The sequence below is a fragment of the Calonectris borealis genome, chromosome 6 (genome assembly GCF_964195595.1).
Source record: "Calonectris borealis chromosome 6, bCalBor7.hap1.2, whole genome shotgun sequence".
Taxonomy (NCBI): domain Eukaryota; kingdom Metazoa; phylum Chordata; class Aves; order Procellariiformes; family Procellariidae; genus Calonectris; species Calonectris borealis.
Window position 1 is genome coordinate 11,873,218 of NC_134317.1, and position 21,340 is coordinate 11,894,557.

General features: G+C 40.1%; 1 protein-coding gene across 1 annotated transcript in view; it reads right to left on the minus strand.

Annotated features, from left to right (window-relative positions):
* Positions 1 to 21,340, minus strand: part of KALRN (kalirin RhoGEF kinase) — a 524,417-nt gene that overhangs the window by 163,714 nt on the left and 339,363 nt on the right. The window contains exons 14-18 of the mRNA XM_075152844.1: positions 18,993 to 19,188; positions 13,206 to 13,372; positions 7,136 to 7,255; positions 4,215 to 4,433; positions 667 to 816 (exon numbers count right to left, since the gene is read on the minus strand). Of these exons, the coding sequence (XP_075008945.1) occupies positions 667 to 816; positions 4,215 to 4,433; positions 7,136 to 7,255; positions 13,206 to 13,372; positions 18,993 to 19,188 (852 nt within the window). The remainder of the gene's footprint in view (positions 1 to 666; positions 817 to 4,214; positions 4,434 to 7,135; positions 7,256 to 13,205; positions 13,373 to 18,992; positions 19,189 to 21,340) is intronic.

Genomic DNA, 21,340 nt, shown 5'->3' on the forward strand with positions numbered 1-21,340 from the left:
TTCAATCCAACCAAAGCTAACCCATCTCTCAAGAAAAGTACTCATTGTTTCAAAAAATATACAATTTAGAGGCATAATTTCTTAAGCCTTGCTTGCAAGCATAATTTCATGTTGTATATCAGTTGTAGTGGAAGGCGGGAGGCTGGCTGTCAATTGACTTGTCAGCCTGTCAGTTCCACAGTTCTTACAAAGCAGCACCTGGAAGGCAGAAGGAAATCTCTGTCTCCACCCTGGTGCTGCCCTGCAGAAACACAATTGCTTCAGTTGTTAGTAGTTCTTCAGTTATCGGCTTGGAGGACAGAATTTGAAATGTTGGATGATTTGTATAAGCCAACACCAAAATGCCGTACAATACCTGTCATTTATAATGCTCATCATATGCAATTTTGAGAATTTGAACTTTGAGCTAGCACAACAACTAACATCCTCCAAGTGCAATGCAAATACCACCTAATTAGTCCTGATGACATCTCTCTGAGATATGCATTGATGATAATGCTTATTACCTCTACCATAACAGTGTGAAACTAGCCTAGGGCTTATACAGCCAGCCAGTAGCTGAATGGGAATTACACCTCAGAGCCTCCTCTCAAACTCACCAACACTGCTCTAAATTGACTACTTAATGTGGAGATTTCTTGATTTATTAGAGAACTAAAACGAGACCTTGAGAAAAGCCTCCTTCTGTTCCAGATGTTTGCTGATCAGAGGGATGACGTGGTCTATCTCAGCTGCCGGTCCAAGTTTATCTCGACCTCCACACCAGTCTTCATCCCGTCTGTATTCTTGCTCCAAGCTCTCTAATACGCTGCATACCTGAAATATGCCCACAGCAGAACAATTCAGTTATCTACAGTCATAATCAGGAGGAACATATTCAGTAAAAGTCTATGTCCAATAACATTTCAAATCTAAATGTTTTGGACTACAGGCCATGGCATGGAGGATAAGTGGGTATGAAACAGGCCCTGGACAGAATCATCTAGCAGTTTTTCTTACCCATAGGGATCTCTACTGTTTGGGATGCAATTCATCTGGTTTAAGGGTGATAAATCTTCCTTCTCTTCCAATGGATAATCGGAAGGAAGCTCAAAAGGTTGAATCAAGGCAGGGATCAGTGTTGGCCCCAGTGGACCATTCAGGAAACAATCCCTATTCCGGAAGGGTGCTTTAGATGTGTTTAAATCCCACTGAAGTCAAGGAACTTAGCACATACTTAAAGAAAAACACATGCTTAAATACTTTCCTGAAACAAAGTCTGAAGCTGGAACTAATTCTCTTCAGCTGCATGTTAGTTGCTCCCTATACAGCTTTTGCAAAGACTGATGGAAACCCATAGACATTAAATCAATGTCGCAACCCAGGTGGATGCAGGTGTTCCACTGTACAGGGCTTACACAAGTATCTTCTATCTTGGTAGAATAACGGGAATGAAGTAAATAAACCAACACAGTCTGGAAACTGTGTGTGGTGTGCAGTGGCCTTAGACAAGGACTCCTTGGACAAGGAGTCTTTTGCATTGCAGATCCTGAGAATGACTCTTAGTGGCCTGTGCAGACACCGAAAAAACTGCAAAAGTTTTCAGGACCATTTGAAACTTTCCTCTTCTTTCCCAGAGGGCTCTTCCAACACAGTCCACAGCTGAGATTACTCAAGACCCAGTCAGTTATTGCTGGGGGTCCAGCTAACCATGTTCACCCTCTTCTCACCACTCCTGCAACTTTTATATGAACACATTTATAATTCAGAGGATCCTACATGCTCAAGAACATAGTCTGGAAGAGACTCCGGCATCGCCCACCAATCCTCCCCACTATCGCAGGCCATTTTCATATAACTCCATTCATGAACGCATCAAACTCAGTTTTAAAACTGGTGAACTGAGGTGAACTGATCAATTTACTCTGCTGCCAGGCTGTTCAAGGACCTTATGCATTTGACAATCTGAAATCATCTTCTTGCTTGGGTGCAAACCAGCATTCACCCTCAAACATTTATCGGAGAGCAAGTGCCCCATGTGTTACTCAGGCACAGAAAAGCATTTCCATTTTATTTTTTAGTTCTTGAAAACTTTGGTACTCTGTTGGACTTCGGTGACATAAAAAATAAAAGTAGGTGGACTGCTTGGGGTCCACATCTTTTCAGAAAGGATTGTCCCTATACATGCAAATATCATCTCTCTGTTAAGACGATGAGAGAAATTAATATAAAGTGTGCTGTCAAAGAAGTCAGAGAGAAACTGGGCTATTTGAAAGCCAGGGCTCCACCAGTTATATCAAGAACATAGTATGCTTGGGGAAATCAGGCATGAAAAAGTTTGACTGGTTGTGACAGTCTCTCCACCCTTTTAGCTGCTTTTTCTAGATACTTGGAGAATTCAGGATCCAGTAAATTACTCAATCCACTGTCATCCAGTCAGGGAGCATACCGTGAAGGGCCATAGATCAGTTGTGCAGCCCAAGAGAAGACGACAGACTACATGCAGCAGTGAGTTTATGAGCATTCAAAGACTGAATGATCTTTGCCCTAAACATTTGCTGAATAGACACAACTAATAAATGAACTGGTGGGCACTGCAGTATGCTGGTCTATGACTTGGAAACAGGAAGAGAGTCTGAATTGATAAATTACTGGCTATGCATATTTTGGCCAGCACATCTGACTGTCTAAAGCACTAATCAATCCCTTAATGGTTTTCATTTCTCACAATCCTCCACCAGCAGTAATTCATTTCAATCTTGAATGCATCGGGGACTGTAAATCTGTTTGAAACTCTTCACAGTGAAAGACATTCATTATAAGGAATGAATTAATCTTAAACAATCTTAAAAATGCATTAAAAAATGACACCAGAAAGTGGCCCAAGGATCATCTACAGCCTCGATGTTAAGGAAAAAATAATCTCTTCTCATAATGATATATTTAGTTGGGCTAAAAAACTTCCTATGTCTGGTTCCTAATTGAGGAACTAACTGTGTGATAATAACAATAGAAAATTTAATGGAAATCACTGCTGCCTTTTGTATAAAACCACAGGTTCCTGCAATGTCCATGCTAACACGAACTGCCTGGCTGCAGTAAATTACATCAGGCAAGGCTATTCGAGTACCCACACTATGACACTAATTCTCACTGACTACAGTATAAATGGCACCTGTTTGTGCAAGGGATGACTAATCCCACCGTACCAGCAGCCAACTGGGATGTGTTTTGCAATTCATGGACACCTGGAATGAAGTAAAGTTGTGTCAACATATAATGGTTACTGCTGTAATTATCTGTGCTGCAGATGGATTTAAGAGAAATCCTTTCATATCTTGGCATCTTTTTCGGCATGGTGGTGTTTAACTGCTAGTAAAAACACTGGCTAGTACTGCCCACAAAGTAACAAGTAATTAATTGTAAGCAGCTCTCAAGGAAAAGCAGATTTATATTCCTCAAAATTAACTCTGATATCATGAGAACTTGAAACTAAAATGTCAGGATTTCAGAAATTCTTCCTGTTGGAAAGAGGTCAATTAAAAAAAAAACTTCAAGAATTACATTGCTTCACTGAAAACTTTAAGATTAATGTTATTGCAAACTGCTGCTTTGTTTGTTTGTTTGTTTTGGGGTTTTTTTTGTTACAATACTTGTCAGAGAAACAATTCTGACTAGTTCAAACTTTGGTTTCCATGTATGCCTTGCATTAATATACCAACGGAGCAAATGTCCTTTCAGTTCATTTTGCCAATGCTTGAGATCCCTTGCTGGCAGAAACCCTCTGCACTCAGGGTTAGAGTAGAAAACCCACACCCACCAGCGCTGCTACGTTGTGGCGTGCACTCTCACTGGTGTTTACCAGCTGGGAGTCACCTGAGGGCTCAACACTGGCCCTATTCAGGTGACACAAAGGTTTATATGCACCTAGTGTGTGGATGAAGACATGCAAATATATGTAAAAAGACAAATGGCAACTTTTAAGGGCAAGCAGGGCTGACTGAAGCCACATTCTTCCTACTTTTGGGATTACTCAAGGAAAAGGGAGAAGAATGAGCATTGCTCCTCAGTGGTATTAGCAGAGCAGGTATTTGGAACAGTTCAACACTCTGGAAGAGTGGAGAGACTGCACCGCTGATCCTGGTGAGAGGCAAGACCTTCGCACTATGCACTGGGAGCTAAATTCCAGGCTGTAGCAATATGCTATGATACAGATGTGATACTGTTCAGCTCACCTGCTCAGAGGTTTTATAGAAGGCCACCGAGGCATTGACAAGTTTGAGCCTGTCCTCCATCTTCAGCATCAGCTGCTGCCAGTGCAGGGCCACCTTTTCGGCACACTCTCTGATAGCATCGGCATCATAATGCCCAGCCTGTAGCAACACTTCGGCTTTCTGCTGGACCTGCAGGGCACTCTGGTGTGTCTTCTGTAAGGAAGTGGCATGAAAGAGGGACTGTGTATGAGGGGAGGAAAGAGAGGTTGTATAGATGTGCCAGATGTATGGTAGAAAGGTGAAGCGAGGTGTGAGCATGGAGATGCGAGAGAGTGAAACATTTTCAGAGTTATCTTCAGTTAACAGTTACTTTCTGCAAAGCATTTTAGTTTCAATTATTCACACACATTTGCAACTTGTTATTAAAGGTTGGGACGAGCAAGCACTGGCTAAGATGGGTTAGCTCCACCGATCAGCTACTCCCCGTTGGGCAACAACCCAGGGTGGGGTTCCCAGTGGATCCGTTTTGACAACCCCAATGCAGGCAGCTGTTGTGCTGAGCTCCCACCCAGCCTGCAGTCAGTGCTGACTGCATCCCACACAATATGCAGATACAAAAGCAAACACCAAAGAGTTGGCAAACTATGGGCCCATCACCCTAATTTGACTCTTGCCAGGCAGTTTGCTGGCATCAGCAGCTTTACTCGTGTGTGTAATTGTCCTGCCCGCAGGATACAGAACATCAACCCCAGAAGACATGAAGATGCCTTACTAAATGGCATGAACTATATCACAAATATCAGCTCCTACAAGATACATTTCTGAAAGTCAGTTCACTCATAGCGGAGCTACACTATGCTACCTCTAAGGGCAGAGCTGAGGGGAGTCAAGCCATTTTCTCCACCGTTCCCCAATTTAGTCAGTAGCCACTTCATAGGAAGGGCTGAATTATCTGCCCTATTCCTCAGCCTACACCAGATCCTCTCAGAGAAATCAAGTGGTGGTTACACCTTCCTCTGTGGGTTGCTGAGAGGAAAATAGCCCCCGGCCCTTCACAGCCTTCTGAGTAACTGTGTTCAGGCACAGTTTAGTCCAATATTTGATTTTAATCTTCTGAACAGAAGCCCTAAAATATCCCAAAGACTCCTCTGTTCTGCATCCCATTTGTAACTGCTGCTGACAAATTCTCATGTGATACTTTTATGATCTAATCCTTGAACCTGGAAAGAAGCTTGAAATCATCTGGTAATACACTGATGAATAATGCAATGTAGAGAAAGCTATTAGCAAAAAAGGATTAATACTTGGCAGAAACATTTAGGAAGATGTTCAAGAACAACTGGTTAAATTTAATATCCAGCTGCTTTACTGATGTTAGAGTTGTAATACTTGTTTTAAATAGACTTTAAAGGATTTCAACTGAAAATCAATTCCACATCTACAATGCCTTTAGAGAACAGTCTGCCCTGTGTGCTTTGCTGATCTCTTCCCCATATTGAGCTTTAAACACTTTAAATATTTAATCTAGTGTTTTCTCCCTTTGAAAACTTATTTTCCCCTTACTGTGGCGTAACCCTCTTCTCCCTCCGTGATTTGCATTTACCACCGAATACAAGCACTTCCCCAATGGCAGCAAGCTGCGATAACACAGCCAGTGGGTGTCTCGTTCTCCACTGCTGTCTGGTGATGGCTGCCAAGATGTGGTCAGCACAGCTTGGTACCAGCCAGCTCATACAGAATTGATAGAAAACTTCTTCCTTTTCCCCTAGGAGCCACAACAGCTGCTCCTTCCTTAGTGTGAGCGGAGCTGGATCAAAATAGGTCATTAGCTGAGATTTAAACTCTATAGTTACTAGCAACACTATAATGTATATCGACTTATTTAAAGTTTACCAGAAGACATAAAGACACCTTCCCCCCCCTAAATCAGGCATCTCTTCAGATCTCCATTACGGAAATACTATTTCCATAGTTTAAAGTTTGATTTAGTTTTGGTTATTTTCAAATATATATAAATCACAGAAAGAGATTTTCCAACTTGTTCTTTGCTCTGTCAAAAGGTAACAATAAACATAATCTGGGAAGCACCTTGTTAAGCAGGAACAGGAGAAAGCAATGTCCCCTCTTTCTTGTAACTGGAGTGAGCACACTCTGCGAGTGTAGGGTTTGTTCATAATGACAAAGATATATAAAGTACTGAGCCTAACTATGAGTCTTGTAGTGCCCTACTCAGGGGAGTCCATAGCCCTCCACTACTTTCTCATCCAAAGGAAAGCAGCTCAGAGGAGGTGCTATTCCTCCTGCCATGTCCTGGCCCCATGGGTGAGGGAAATGAGTTGGCTCACAATTAGTTTTCAAGGACCAGTCAAAGATGTGCTACTCCAGGGCAAGCAGGGCAAAAGCTCAGTTTTGCAGGCAATTCTTAAAAATCTCCCCTCTTGCCTCTTCAAAGTAAAGTTATTTGAGAATGTGGGTTTGAATGAATGTCTCTTCCCCAGTCAACAAAAGGAGAATTGAATGAAACAAAGATTTCATGTGAGAACATTATCCAGTAACAAAGGTATTCATAAATGAATGCTGTGAAATGATCTGCAAATCGTGGACGTGGGAAGAAACAGACTTCACAAACTTTTCCCATTTTCAGATCACTTTGTGAATTTTAATCTTCTTATTTTTTTACCAAAGAAATTATCAGGAGATGCATGAGTGTCATTTTCATGAATGGAAAGGCTCATATCTGACAGCCGAAGAATTAGCTGCAGATGATAAATAATTGTTTTCACTATTAACCTCTGGTTGCGTTACAAGTTTAATGATAAGTTGATTTTCTAAAGTCTTATTCTTTCCCTTCCTTCGAGCAAGCAATGATTGATGCCCAAGAGATAACCTTTTGTATGATGTTCACCTGGGAAGGAGAAACAAAGTTAACTTATTCATGTTACCTCTATGGCCAGCTGAAACTGCTCATGCTCTCGCTGGAGCTGCTCAGCTTCAGAGAGGGAGCTTGCATTGACAAGGCTTGCATTCAGCATTGATTCACCATTCCGGATCCAGCCAAGCACCTGTAAAGAAAGGACGTGCTTATGGAAAGGTTGCTTCAGTACAAAGGTTTATGTAGTCACTGATCAGAAAATGCTTCAGCCTGGCTAACAAAAAGGTACTTTGCCTAGTGTGGTCTCAGGCTGAATCACTGAGCAAAAAGAAATCCTAGGATAAGGACTTAATGACATAAATTTTTAGAAGGCAAAGATCTTATTGAAGAAGTTATTGCTTGAAGAATTAAACTCCCGAAGTATTTACATGGATATTCAGATAGCAAAGAGCTTTCATTTCCCTGGTTTGATCACAAAAATGAATTTTCCCCTACGCAAATATCCCAGGGCAAAACGACAAAGCGTAATGAGAGATATCTGAAATTAAACATAAAGATCTCTCTCTTTTTCAAATTTCCAACTGGAATCATGGACCTTGCAACTCCTTTCTGCTCCACTTGCCTGTGTTTCTTTCACACAAAAGTCAAGAGCTTAGGGGTGAAGAGGGAGAAGACACAATTGGTTTCATCTGACACGGAGTTAAGATGCAGTTGGAGTTTCCACCTGCATGCAGAGCTAGGAAGAAATCCCAGGTCTCACATTTTATATTTAGTCAAGAGGCTTTACTTCAGGGATATTCAGATTATTTGTAGACATGCAACCCATGCTGTAATGACTGCAGAATCAAATACTAAACATACATAATTCATCTATCAAGCTTGTATTTATTCATTTAAGCAGCAACATTTTCTGCTATTTTAAGACACGTGTTTGGAACATTAGCACCAGAACACACGTACGATTCCTTTGCTGTATTGTCTCAAAGCCTATTTTCTACCTGTGTGGGTGTAAAATTATTCCAATAAAGCCAGAAAGTTGCTAAATTCAATTCACAGATGCACAGGAAATCCTGACTGCCCAGTCACTGCCCTAAATCTAGCTCGTGATTTACAAAGCTCCAGAATTGACTTTGCTGCAATATTCTACATAGTAATTTCCCTTTTGTGCCATCATATTCACCAAGTGATCCATTACATTGTCTGAAAGAAATAGGGATTTTCTGTTGTTTTGGGTTTTATCCCCATATCATGTATCACCCTAGTTATAGCCATTCAGTTCCCCGTAGGGTAGGAAAATGAGTTTTCCCTAGGAGAAAGAAAGGGGAGCCATCTACACATGTAGCTGACCCTAATTTGTAGAAAATTACATTCTGCTCAGTACAACAGTGTGGAAGATTTCATTTGCCAGCTTTCTCTCTTTCATCAGCAGGTGTTATTGTTCCTGTGGGAAATGCAACAAAGATTTAAAGGAAAAGAAATCGGGTTATCATATGGCAATCTTTTTGGCTGGCATTCTCTATAATCCATCAGACAAGAAAGCTACATTATTGCCTACTACACGGTACCAAAAGCTGAAGTTAATCAAAGGATCACTGTATCTGGGAAAGACTTGAAGTGAGGACATCATAAAGCAAGACATACTTTCACATTTTATCCTGGCTTGGGCCATTTAGAGTGTAGAAAACACTGAGTATGTATGCTAAAAATGCAGCAGCTTTTTTTTTTTTTTTTTTTAAAACAATACAATCAGGGCATGACAGGGTCCTCTTGGGAACAGCTTTCATTTGAACTGAAATTTTCAAAACCTGCCATAGAAGTTTTGATGCAGATTTCATGCAAATATCTGAGTCTCTAAATAGTAATAAAATCACTGGAAACCTCAGTCTTAAAACAAAGCAACTCGATTAGTGAAAAGCTAATAGGCAACAAGGTTGAGTAAGGAAGAAGAGAGACCATACAACTGAAAGCAGCCAGGTTTCCTCTAGTGTTAATGATACATGTGCATTCCTCTGTACAACTGTTTTGTTGACTCACAAGTATTCAGGGTAAAGCAGTTCAGGTCAGGCTCTGATGTACTACATCTTGTCAGCAATGCTTGCAGCACCCTTCTTGACCAAGGCTGAGTTGTGCCCCTCCCGCCTTCCCCCAAGTGTGGGTTCAGGCACTCACTGTGGGGCTCCTGCACTCCCCCTTCCAGGCCCAGTGAGCACCCAAGCACTAGCAAATTTTGCTTGAAAGAACTTAAATAATGACCCCATTCTACTTCCAAAAGTCTAACACTTAAATGTCAGGGCCTCATTTGGGATTGCATCAGCTTTTTCCATAGTAATGTCTTCCTCTTAGGTTTTTTCCCTCCTCTTCTTTTGTGGGTGCGTTATTTACATACAGTAAGAAAAAATTTCAGTTGCATACCTAAAGTTTCTTAAGTCTAAGTGCAAAACCCAGTCACCTGCAGAGCCTTTCATTGTGTCACTGGTTTGGAAGTCGACTGTGAAATGGTTGGAAGAAAGCATGCACACATTTGTATCTGGTTTACAAGACCTGCTGACAAATTGACTCCTACTTATATGGTGCCTAATACCTTTTCACCAAACTATGTATAGAAGCTGCTAATACAGCACCAAGACACTTCTCCGATCATTTCCTGTATTAACAGATTCACCATTATCTGGCAATGTGCAGGCAGGCCAACAGCAAAAGATGGCTTTAAACAGACATTTCCTACAAACTACAGATTTTATCAACATTGTAGGAGCAGTGATTAAATAATTCTGGAGTTAAATGAATCTCCAAAGACTCTCTTAAAAAGCCTAACCGTTTTTTTTATAATGGAGAAGCAGAAAGACATTGACAGAGTCTTAGATAAAAGCCGCATGCCATTGGAGAACAATTTCACTGCAAGGAATGGGTTGTCTAACACGGCAACCACCACAGTTCTGAAACAACTCCCACCTTTGACTCCAATTTGCTTAAAACAGGCTACTTCTGCATATGGCTCCCTGAAATTAAATAATAGTACCAAGTTCTTCTCAAATTCATACCCTGAAACTCTGCCATCTTCACTGAGCACAGAATCAGACCTTACAGGAAAAATAAGAAGTGGGGCACCTCTTGTGCAGCCTTCCTTAAAAAACGAGAGCTCTGTGTCACATAGTGTTTCTTGTCTGCTGGTTTAGTTTAGTCAGAATGCCTTCCTTGATGTTTCTAAAAAAGACTTAAGGCCTTACTAATGATATCCGTCAAGTTACGTTGGAAAAGATTTTTAAGTTTAAAAGGCAAAATAATATAGTCTTTTACATCTCTGGAGCCTTTGCAGCTTCTTTGAGAGACTCTTACTACCACACACACAACCACCAGCAAGGACACCTTCTGTTAATTTTAGCCATGTTCAAAACTGCATCAGCTTTCCAGGAGTTCTGTAACATTAGACTGGGAAAAAAACCAAATATATTCAGTGTCTCTCAAATGACTACTTCCCATCAGCCTTTGGGCATATTCATCTGGAAGCAAATCTAATGCCAAACAGCAAAAGTGGATGGATAACAAGCACATGAAAAGGAATAAATACACTTCAAAACAACCTGGAAAATAAGCGTAGCGGGACACTGTGAGGATATCTGGGAGTAAATTAGGTCAAGTTCAACACTTACCAAAAAAAGAAATAAAACATATAAAGATAAATTAAGGGAATGGGGAAACCAAACAGCTGCAAGCACAGGTTTAGAGAGTTTGTCTTTAAACGGATCTCCACAACTCTATTCTGCTATTACTTTTATGTAAGCAATCCAAGCTCTGTAGTTTCTGTCGGAAATGAGTGAGATTCAAATGAGGGGAAATCAGCGCTGGGCAGGATCTTTCTTAATAACAAAGAGTTTGTGAATCACTGATCTATATTATTTCCACTCTAGAGCAGTTCACAGAATATCTCATTTGGAATTGTTCCGCTTTAATGGCCCCAAACTTCGGTTCATTGTCTTGGCATTCGAACCCTTGGTGCATATGATATAAAGCAGAAATCCCTGGTAAATGAGACTTAAATAGATAGAGACAGTTAAAAGACTTTGTATTTCCATGAGCCATTATATCAAAATGCAAACACATGTACATGTAGCAGCCTTGACCAATTTTACTATGTCAGCAGAACTTAACCACAGCTACAGTAGGTGTCTTGCGGCAACCACATCTCAACTGATTCACAAGGGTGAGAGCAATTTGGCAATGAGCTCATCCATCGTCTCAGATGTGCTAAAATGAACGTGAAGGAAATCTGGACCAGACTGGAGATGAACTACAAGCCAAAATCAATATATTTCCCAATTTCACTAAATGGTTGGGAATATGACTCATCTACAGGAAACCAAATAGATAGGGCACAGATATATTTTAACTTACCTCTTTCTAAGGGAAACTGTAGCTGTGGTGATTTATAGGTTAATAAGCAAAGGAGTCCTTAGTATTCAGCTGAACAAATAAAATGATTCTTCACTATTGGTTTGCTGAGAGGTCACACAATAATGAAGGCTCTGATGGTCCCAAGCTCTGTTAAGGAAATACTAATTCAAGGCAGCTGTTCTCCTCTCACAGTAAGTATTAGATAGTTCAGCCCTAAAACGATTTCCTTTGGTTAGATTTTGGTTTGTAAAATAGCTAAGGCCCAGCAGATACTTGATAATGAGGCAAGCAACATCAGATACCTGCAGAGAGTGCTGCACTGCCACTGTACTGCTCCAGGAACAGCACAGAGCCGACCGACTGGCACTTCATCCCGGCCAAGTGGGCTGGTGACACTTGGTCAGATAGCAATAACCTGCATTTTTAGCATTTCTGCTACACGTATAACTCCTCTCTAGTTTCTATCGTAAGTTAAAATGGCTCTACTTCATCATAAATCTATCACACAAAACTCCAAGCTTAGCTAAGTCGTGTGTAAGAAACTTTGGGAACCTATGGAAAAAAGGATACACTTCATCATCATATTAAGGTGGTGATTATGAATATCATAGAGTCTCTCTTTTTTTTTTCCCCAGAAGAAAGCCAAAGCACTCTATAGAGCTCTGGAGCTTCATGAGGAGTTGGTCTACAATTATCACAAATGCAAAATGACTACATCTTCAAAATAAACATTTAGGAGAGTTCTGTGCTACTTTCATTTAGGGTTGCAAAATATTCACATCACAGTGGACTTTGAAAGAAAATGTATGCACTGGTGTTGGTGCTGTGAGCTTCTAGCTTGAGAGTTGTCTGAGAATGAAGGATTTTTTGTCAGCAATGATAAAACAATTCAGATGAAGTGTCACTCAAATATCCACTTTTGAAGAAAGAATAAATATGACCATGTGTACTGAGCGCTCAGTATATTCTATTGTTTTTTTTTTTAGTAAACAAAGAAGCAAATCTTTTTCATGAACACCTTGTAGTATTTGGGAAAAAAAGAAAAACAAACACTTCCCCCTCTCCCCCCATTTGTACTGGTAAAATGGAAACCTGAATATTCCAGGTGTCTAGAAAAATGTTCCTGGTTTTCATAATGAAACCAATACCATTCCATTGAAATCCAGACACACACTGACATGTGAAGCCACCTATGGATTAGGAAGCAGAAAGTGTAGCATTATCCTGTGTAGCAAAGGAAAACAAAGAAACGTGAGGCATCCAAATTAAATATCAGGGGAAACCTAGGGAGGCAGAACACAACTGCAGGTCAACAGATGTATAGCAATAAATGAAAAGGTGAAACTACTGTAATGTTATAGTTAGACCTCACAGCTCAGTTATCCTTTGCGTTGGGCCAATTCTCCACAACAGCTTAAGTCTGCATCCCAAATCAAATCATTATATTCCCAGAACACATGGAGTTTAAGGCAGCTTCTCCAGTTAAGAACTTACGAGGTCAGTTCTGCGCAGACTTCCCATAACTATTCATGAAGCCAAATATACGCACACTAGAGGGAACAGAGCCCTTTGTTATCTGTAAAGGGTCATGCTGCAATCTGTCGGCAAATCAAGTACTGTTAAGGAAAGGGGGATTAAAATTGTCCATCTAAAGGTATGTGACTTGGCAGAAGCTGGTTTAGCAGTTTGCACGTATGTAATGCCTGAAAACCCATTTAAGACCCTTAAGTGTGGTTAAAAACTCTCACCTGCTTGACTTCAGCCTGTAGGTGCCGGAGCTGTAGGCACTGCTCTAACCTCTTGTGAGTTTGGTCAGCATTAAGCTCCAGCTCATGCTGCTTCTCATGAAGGAATTCCAGCAGTTCTTGAACCTGTGTCGCAAGATCGATGTCTTTTTCACAGATCAGCTCAATGCCTGCAACATGCAGAGAGAGAGATCATTGCATTTATTTGAAACTTCAGTTGTTGCACAAATGTGAGCTTCAAATTTTTTTGCCACCTAACACATTGATTTGCAACTCTGAGTAATTCTTTCTCACTAAACTCTCTCACATGTAATATTTGGCTTTCCCAGTTTCCTATTCTGCATCACTACATTTTTCTACAAAGCAGTGTTTCTCTGGTGATCATTGCTCATCTCACCCATCAGCATCTGGCTAATACGACATGATTTAACCACAGCCTTGCTCAAAAACTTGCACGAACATCAAATAAAAAGACAGAAAAAACCTCCCTTTCTTACAGTAATTCATTAACTTACACTTTAGAAATGCATGTTGAAAAGAACTTAGAAGAGAAAAAAGATAAGGAAGAAAATAGAAAAGTGAAATAAAGGAAGTAAACTCTAGTCGCCAGATCTACAGTAGTGTTACAAGTGCGTGGAACTCCACAGCACAAAACTTTTTTTTCCATCTGGGCACTTTAGAGGCTCATTAACAACAATTTAGTTTGAACCAACCTATGTTCATTCAGAATTATTCCGCAGACTGACTTTCATCCAATCCTCACATACCAGAGAGAAAAGGCAGCTTAGTACCACGTTCCCCATCCCTTGCATCCTGCTTGAAATTGATAAATCCCTGAATGACCTGGTCTGATTTCATAGCTGACCCTGACTGGATCAGGAGGTTGAAATAGAGACCTCCTGAGTCCCTTCCTACCTCCTGAATTTTTTTATGACCCTACGAGCCTTGTGTGTAATGGTTACATGAAATACAACGCAGAGCTTCACATCGTCCTTCTTTATTACACTGGTGTGATAGCATTGCTGGGGACATTACCAGTGTAATCGTGAAAGTTTGGCCTGGAGGAAATATGACGTCATCCCATGTTACTGTAATCCCTGTGATTATAAACTAATAAAAACCTGACTCTTTCCTTATTGAGGTCTACTGGAATTTTGCCATTGGCCTCAATACAGGGAAGATCAGGAACCTAATATAAAAATAATCAGATTGCACTAATGCTGAGAAAACACTATGCTTTTCTCCAAAGCCATTTGATTTCATGGAATTATAGGTCATTAAAAAACAAAGGTGTTAATTAGAAGCTGCTGTACAAAAGGCTTGGACACTATTTTTAAAACCCATTAGAAAGATGCCTTTTCTTCCCCCTTTATCCTCCTCAGAGACTTGTGACTTTCATTTTCTCTCACAACGATATCTACAGAGGGCAGTACACAAAATAAATATGACCTTATGATTGACCCTATCCCCTTTTTCCTGGTTTCTGGTTTTATCAGATAAAGCACATGGGAATGCAAGTGATTGGCTTATTCCCTTTCCCAGCCAAAATAAAGCAGTTTCTTCATTACCAAATAAAGTGGCTTCCCATTTAGAACTGGAAATTTAATATATGTTTCTATTCTTGGCAGTGAAGTTCCTTTCAATTGCCAGACACCAGGCATTGTTGCTACAATTAGCCTGCATATGGTTCTGTATCCTCAGGACATGATGGCTTTTTGTATGCTTGACTTCACCACACCTATTCGATATTAAATGCGCAGTTTTCCTTCATGCACACTCAGCTGGTATGGTTTTGATTGTGCTAACTCATCAACAGCAACCAGTGAACTGCCTGGGATGCTATCCAAGGGCAGCCTGCGCTCCCTATGATGAATGATCTGCCCTTTCTTGCTTGTCATATGTCATGCAGATTTATTCTACAGTGCCAGTGCATGCAGTGAGAGTACTTATTCTTCTCAAAGATTGCTTTGCAAAATAGAAAGCCTTGTTTTCAGAATAATTTCATACATATTATCTTTACATTGTGTTTTGATAGATAGAAAAGCACAGCTGATTTTCTGATAAACTGAACTTGGTTGCCATTTTCTTCTAATGTCTCAACCAGTGCAGCAGATATCAAGCGAAGCATAATGAATTGAAAATGTTTTAAAACAATATTACAGAAAAGAGGACCAAGCCACACTAACTGGCATCCTACAAAACACACATTAGTTACACCTGAGCTATTTGCAATGCAAGATACTATTCAGTGTAAGGAAGGGGTATTGCTTTTTGACCTGTACAAAGCTGTTTCGAAACTGCTTTGAACCTGTTCTTAGGTTGAACTATTAAAAGACAGGGAAGTTTAGTATCCTCTTCCTTGCAATATAAACTATAGTTACAACTAACTATAAATGACATCACAAACAATATGAAATAGATTTGCATTTTCCTTTTAGGCAATGCAATACTAGGAAAAGACGTGAATGATGTTAGCTTGACAACCAGGAAACAAAAGGGCTTTGAATTTTCCACATAACCGGTAGGGACTGTATAAATTTCCCCAACATCAGCTTTGCAGTGTATTTCAGGCTTGACTTAGACAAATTGCTTCTAAGATATAAAAAGGTAGCTCTGTAAATCATGAGCGACTCCTAACTGTGGTGCTCATTATGACAGTGATACTGACAATGCAAATGGACTTTAATAACCAAATAAATTTGTGCATCGATTAGTCAGCTATTAGAGTGCAACTACTTTTAGTACCTAGAAGCAGAATGACTAAGGGGCATATGCTAATGAATTACATAAACGTGTCATCACTGCAGCTTGGGTCAAGATGTTAAATCACTGCTGAATTATGATCCTAAACTTTCCATAGGAAACAGATTTCTCAGAAATGTCCAAGCTGCCACTTTTGGAAACATCAGGCCCTTTCAACATATCAAGTTAGACACCCAAAAATCAACACCTATTTTCGAGAATATTTAGCTTTGCTATCAGAGGTAGAGCTACAATCAAACTGGAAAAATAGAAGATAGGTTCATTGAAATAAAAAGTGCTGGCTCATGTTTCCTAAAGGACACAGATTGTAGACATGAAGACAATTTGAAAGTACTGCAAAATTTCAGAAAACACAACCTGACTTCCCGATCTTATATATCCCCTAATAAAACCAAACATTTCTTTGAAGAATAATTATTCCAATGGTGAAAACAGGCTAATTCAAACCAGGCTCACCCACATGTGCTGGAGAAGTGAAAGGAATCACAAGAACATAACTCTGAGCTGTATGGAGCTTTGGAAATACTGGACTTGCATAAATGCCTCATGTGCACGGATGCCCTGAATATCTGCACAGAGTCTGATATGGTGCATCAGAGGACCACTGTATTTATTGTACCAACATGACAATGTTCACAGGGATTTTCAGACACTGCACAGCCTAGTAAGAATCACTGCTCCAAATCTGCATCAGACATGCAAAAATCATGGGCGAATGTCTAAAACCTTCTTTTTCTACCCGCAGAAGATTTCCAAGTGAAAAAGGCATCATGCGTGGAAAAACCGGGATGTAATTTTATCTGACAGACTTACTAGCTTAAAGACCTCCAAGCCAAACGCCAGAGTAATCAAAATTGAATCAGTTTCCTGTGTGACATGATAAAAAGAATAAAGTTCAAAGAGAATTATAGGAAAGGGAAGAAACTTGGTCAATTCAGAATGGCTGGTTAGGTAGAATGTCCTTGAAAAATCACATTTTTTCTCGTTTTATCTTCTACGGCTACAGCTGAGTTTTGATTGTAGCAGTGGTGACACTGTACAATAGGAAGCAGCAATAGCAGCTGATTTCCCAGAACCCCTACAAGTTCACAGCTCTGGCAGTAAGAACAATCATCCCTTAACTTATGCGCTGAATGACTATGATCTAGGATTCAGGAAGAGGGAGTAAAATTAAATGAATTTTTTATGGAGTATAACTGTCTTTTATTGAAATAAGAAACAGTAGGCTCCCAAGAGCAATCTCTCTCCCTTATTTTGCCATTCTCCCAGCATTTAGCATTCCGTGCATGGCAGACATGACCATTACCTTTGATTAACTACAGTTACTCTACATCCCCTTGAGGCTTCTGCTTCCTTGCCTTTGGGAGCAATGGATTTTTATTGGGTAGGCTTCATAGAAAGCGATCTTAGATAATCTTATAAAAATATTTTAGAAGTCACTTCATTTAGTTCCTAATCTTTTGTCTGCAATCCAAAAGAAGTTGTTTCTAACTTCTTGACAAACACAGAATTTTTTTTTTTTCCTAAAAATCAGTCAGCACAGACTCCTGACTGTGCTCTGTTCTGGATCATATTCTTTACCTCCCATGGATTCCTACTCATGTTAAGATTCTTCCAGGATGAAGTGGGAGGGGGGGGGGGGAAAAAGCATCTTAACTGATGTATTAGGACAAGTTTTCCATTCCAGAAAGCAAGGGAGCTGAAGCACAGGACCAGGCATAGTGTGGGCAGATCTCATAGAAGCTCACACACATGGTTCACACAACGCACCGGATTGTCTAGTTCACAACATACTCTTGCAGCAGTCCTTAAGCCTCTGCTGAGCACAGCTTGCCAAATCAGGCTGAATACTGCCAGATTTTTTTAAAGGTGGGTGTCTAGAGGTAAAATGTTTGCCAAAGAATAAAACCATAAAAATCCTTTTTATTTCGAAAGTGCAAATTGGAAGGGAAAGAACAGGAATTGCTCTTGCTTTGCACTCTTTCCAGACATCTAAGAAGGTTAAAACACTTCACAAGTAACATTCACTTCTGGACTTTACGCAGTGATTAATCTGAATTATGAGATTCCTTTTCCAAATGCAAAATGCAAGGATACAAAAGTCCTGATTCATAGGATGTCTTCAAAATAGGATCCTACTACTGAGAAGCAGGGTAAAAGTATCAGACAGACTCCCTATCAACATGAATCATTTAAGATCGCATGCCAAAGGTTTTTTTTACATCCAGGTTGCTACCTTTAACTTTCAAGTGCACACTGAACAGGAAAATTCCAGTATGGTTTATCATATTCCCTTTTTATACAATATAACTCCAATTAGAGCTGGCTGGAAACAAGAGTTCCATTTCATGACTGGTTTCAAGGCTCTCATATTTGGATTCTTTCCCAGAGGGCTCTTGGATAACTAGCTTCTTTCTCCCCTCACTCCTCTCTCTCTCCCTCGGACATGTCTGCACCCTGAAATGTGGAAAAGTCTGCAAAGAATGAAGCCAGCACATCTGGTCAGTTTGCCTCTCAATGAAGCCTAGCTGCAGAAAGGTTAAGAAGCTTAGGAGTCTAGAACAACTAGACTTCATCCAGACCTGAGGTCTGACCAGCCAGCTAAAGTATCTGTAACTCATGATTCCCTGCAGTGCTTGTTTCTAAGCTGGTGAAAGGACAAGGACCTACCAGTGTAACTTGTCTTGCCCTCCCCTCTCCATCCACTTTGGAATTGATCACAAACTCCATCCTGCAGTTGTGAAACTTTCTGAATGAAACTTGAAAGTCAGCTTTATTTCCTCAATGAGTTTCAGTCTCAAAGAAACAGCAATTTTTGACATATCAGCCTGAATGAAAGAATTCCCAAAACTTGTGGAACAGTTCTGGAGTGGAGAGACAGGTATTGCCCATACTTACTTACGTTAAAAGCTGATGTATTTGGTATTTATTGGGTATTTTTGCTTGATATGCATTTTTGGGGTTTTGGTTTTTTCTTGTGTTTTGTTTTTTTCTCATGTAAAATAGAGATCAAATTGTTCTGCTCACCTGAAGCCTGGACCTCCATGATGTATTGGTGTAAATCTTGCCCTTGCTGGATAACTTCAAAGGTCATGTTGTTCATGGCCAACTTCCGCTCAGTGTGACGCTGCAAACGCTGCTCAGCCAGAGTGAGGTCTTCAGTATTGAAATCATTCATTTGTCTCAGCAGATCTTCATTCCAGGCATCTAACTCTGCTGTAACCTTCATGGGCAGAAGACAGACACTGTATTCACTCAAGATCAATGAAAAATCTTACTCTCAAACTGTGGATCACAGAAGTACTTCACATTTTGACTCTGATCCAGAAACCTCCAAACCACAGCCTCAGTACATTCTGGATCCTGCCCACTTAATGGTCATGCTTAACATTTTGCTTTGGTGAGGATCCGTGAAAAGATTATCGGTCCAACAAGAAATCTTTTTCCCTTACACATTCTAAAGGGCACTGTAAGAGAAGATCCACTATATTCTCATGGATGGTAGAGATAATGTTTCTGAATAAATTAAAATTTAAATGAAGAAGTAATGCTTACAGAATTGCAAAACAATTTGTAATCCCAAAATGGCCTGAATGTTTCTAAAAACATTTTGCAACACTCTGTATGTTACATATTACAGATGGAAATACTATTTATTCTATCTTCATAGAATTGAAATTATAAGCTGCTTCCATTAAGCCCTAAAACAGGGATAACTAATACCTCTTCAGAATTATTATATTGATATAATGTATTGTGAATAATATCTACCCATTGTTCACAGAAAATGCACCATGAGACTAAATATTTTATTATGAATTTGTGCGTTAACCCCCACAGCATTGATTGCAGTTGTACAATGAGTCCTATGCTGCGCTTTCAGGGACTTACAGTCTCTTATAAGGGTCTTTCTGTTGTTTTCAGTGGACTTTGGAACAGGCCCTGTATAACTTTTTTCTCCAGTGGATATGAAAGCTTTTACACTGAGGAATGAATATAAATAATTCACTTTTACAGACGGGGAAAGCACAGCACAGAAACATCTCAAGGCTAGGTGAATCACCAGTAGAATCATGAATGGTACCTGGCTCTAACCAAAGACCTATATAACCTGCCAATAACTCATGGGAACACGCAAAATTTCTGTTGCTTTCTTTGCTTCCTGATTATAACACACAGTCTGATGATTTTAGGAGTCCATTTCCTGTACCTTCTGTATTTTACATTTTAGCCCACAAGTAGCCAACCAGTATCAAAGTCCTCCTCTGGTTTTGCCTGTTCAATTAAAGCAAGATCTAGCCTCCACCCAAACAGCACAGAATCACCTCAACCTAGATTCTGCTACTACAGTCAAAAAAGAGGGAACGTGCTAGTGACAATGAATGAGGGAAGGGGGACAAGGGGAATGGGAATTAAATCATGCATATAGGCTAGTACTGTGCAGAATACAATTTTTAAAAGTATTTTAAAATTATTAAATAAATGCCTTAATTCCGATTCATAGCTCAATTCCTCATAGCTAGATTCAGGAGAGCTAAAACTAGGTATCTAAATTCCCACTTGTGCGTGCTATGATGTAGTGAAAAGTTCTCTGTTTCTTACTAAAGATACTCTCCTGTGCTTGTGTGCAATGAGATGCTTAACTTCCTAACTAGCCAAGACTCAAAATTTTCTATTCAGTTTTCCTTTCCAGGAAGCATACACTATATCCAATGCAGGCACAGGAAGGCAACCGAAACGGACCGCCTCTCAGCCCTTCTCACATTAGCATGGATGGGAGTGCACAGTGTTGCATTAGAAGAGAAAACATAAGCAGTTTTTAGGCTCTTTCTTGAGACAAGCAGAAAAGCAGATTTACTCAACCAAGAACCTGGGACCTCTGTTGCAGGGTGAAAGGCAGACCGTGGACACCCTGAGGGGCTTCTATTTTTCTTCAGCTTGTTCCATTGCCCATTCCACTCAATTACCTTTAAATAATAGCTATCTCTACAGTCTCTTTGGCCCCATTCCTGATTCCAGCAGCCTCTGATTCATTCACATGTCGTAGCTGGAGTTCCTGGACTGTGGAGGCTTATTGGCAGATTTAACCGTTACGGAGAAATGGTCAAAGTAGATGCTGGAGAAGGTTTTTACTAGGTACGTTTACATTTAGAGACAGATCCCCAGCTAACAGTAATCAGAACTGAGGTGGTCTTGACCTTGTTTCACAATACAAACAATGGAATGAATTTAGAGTAAGTGCAGGTTCCTACAGCCATGACAATAACACTTACAAGTTCAATGCAAAGCCCTTTCTGCTCTTTCTAATGCAAAGGCACGTGATATAAGTGAATCAGAAGAATTTTATTTTTTATGAGCTATCAAAAATATTGTCT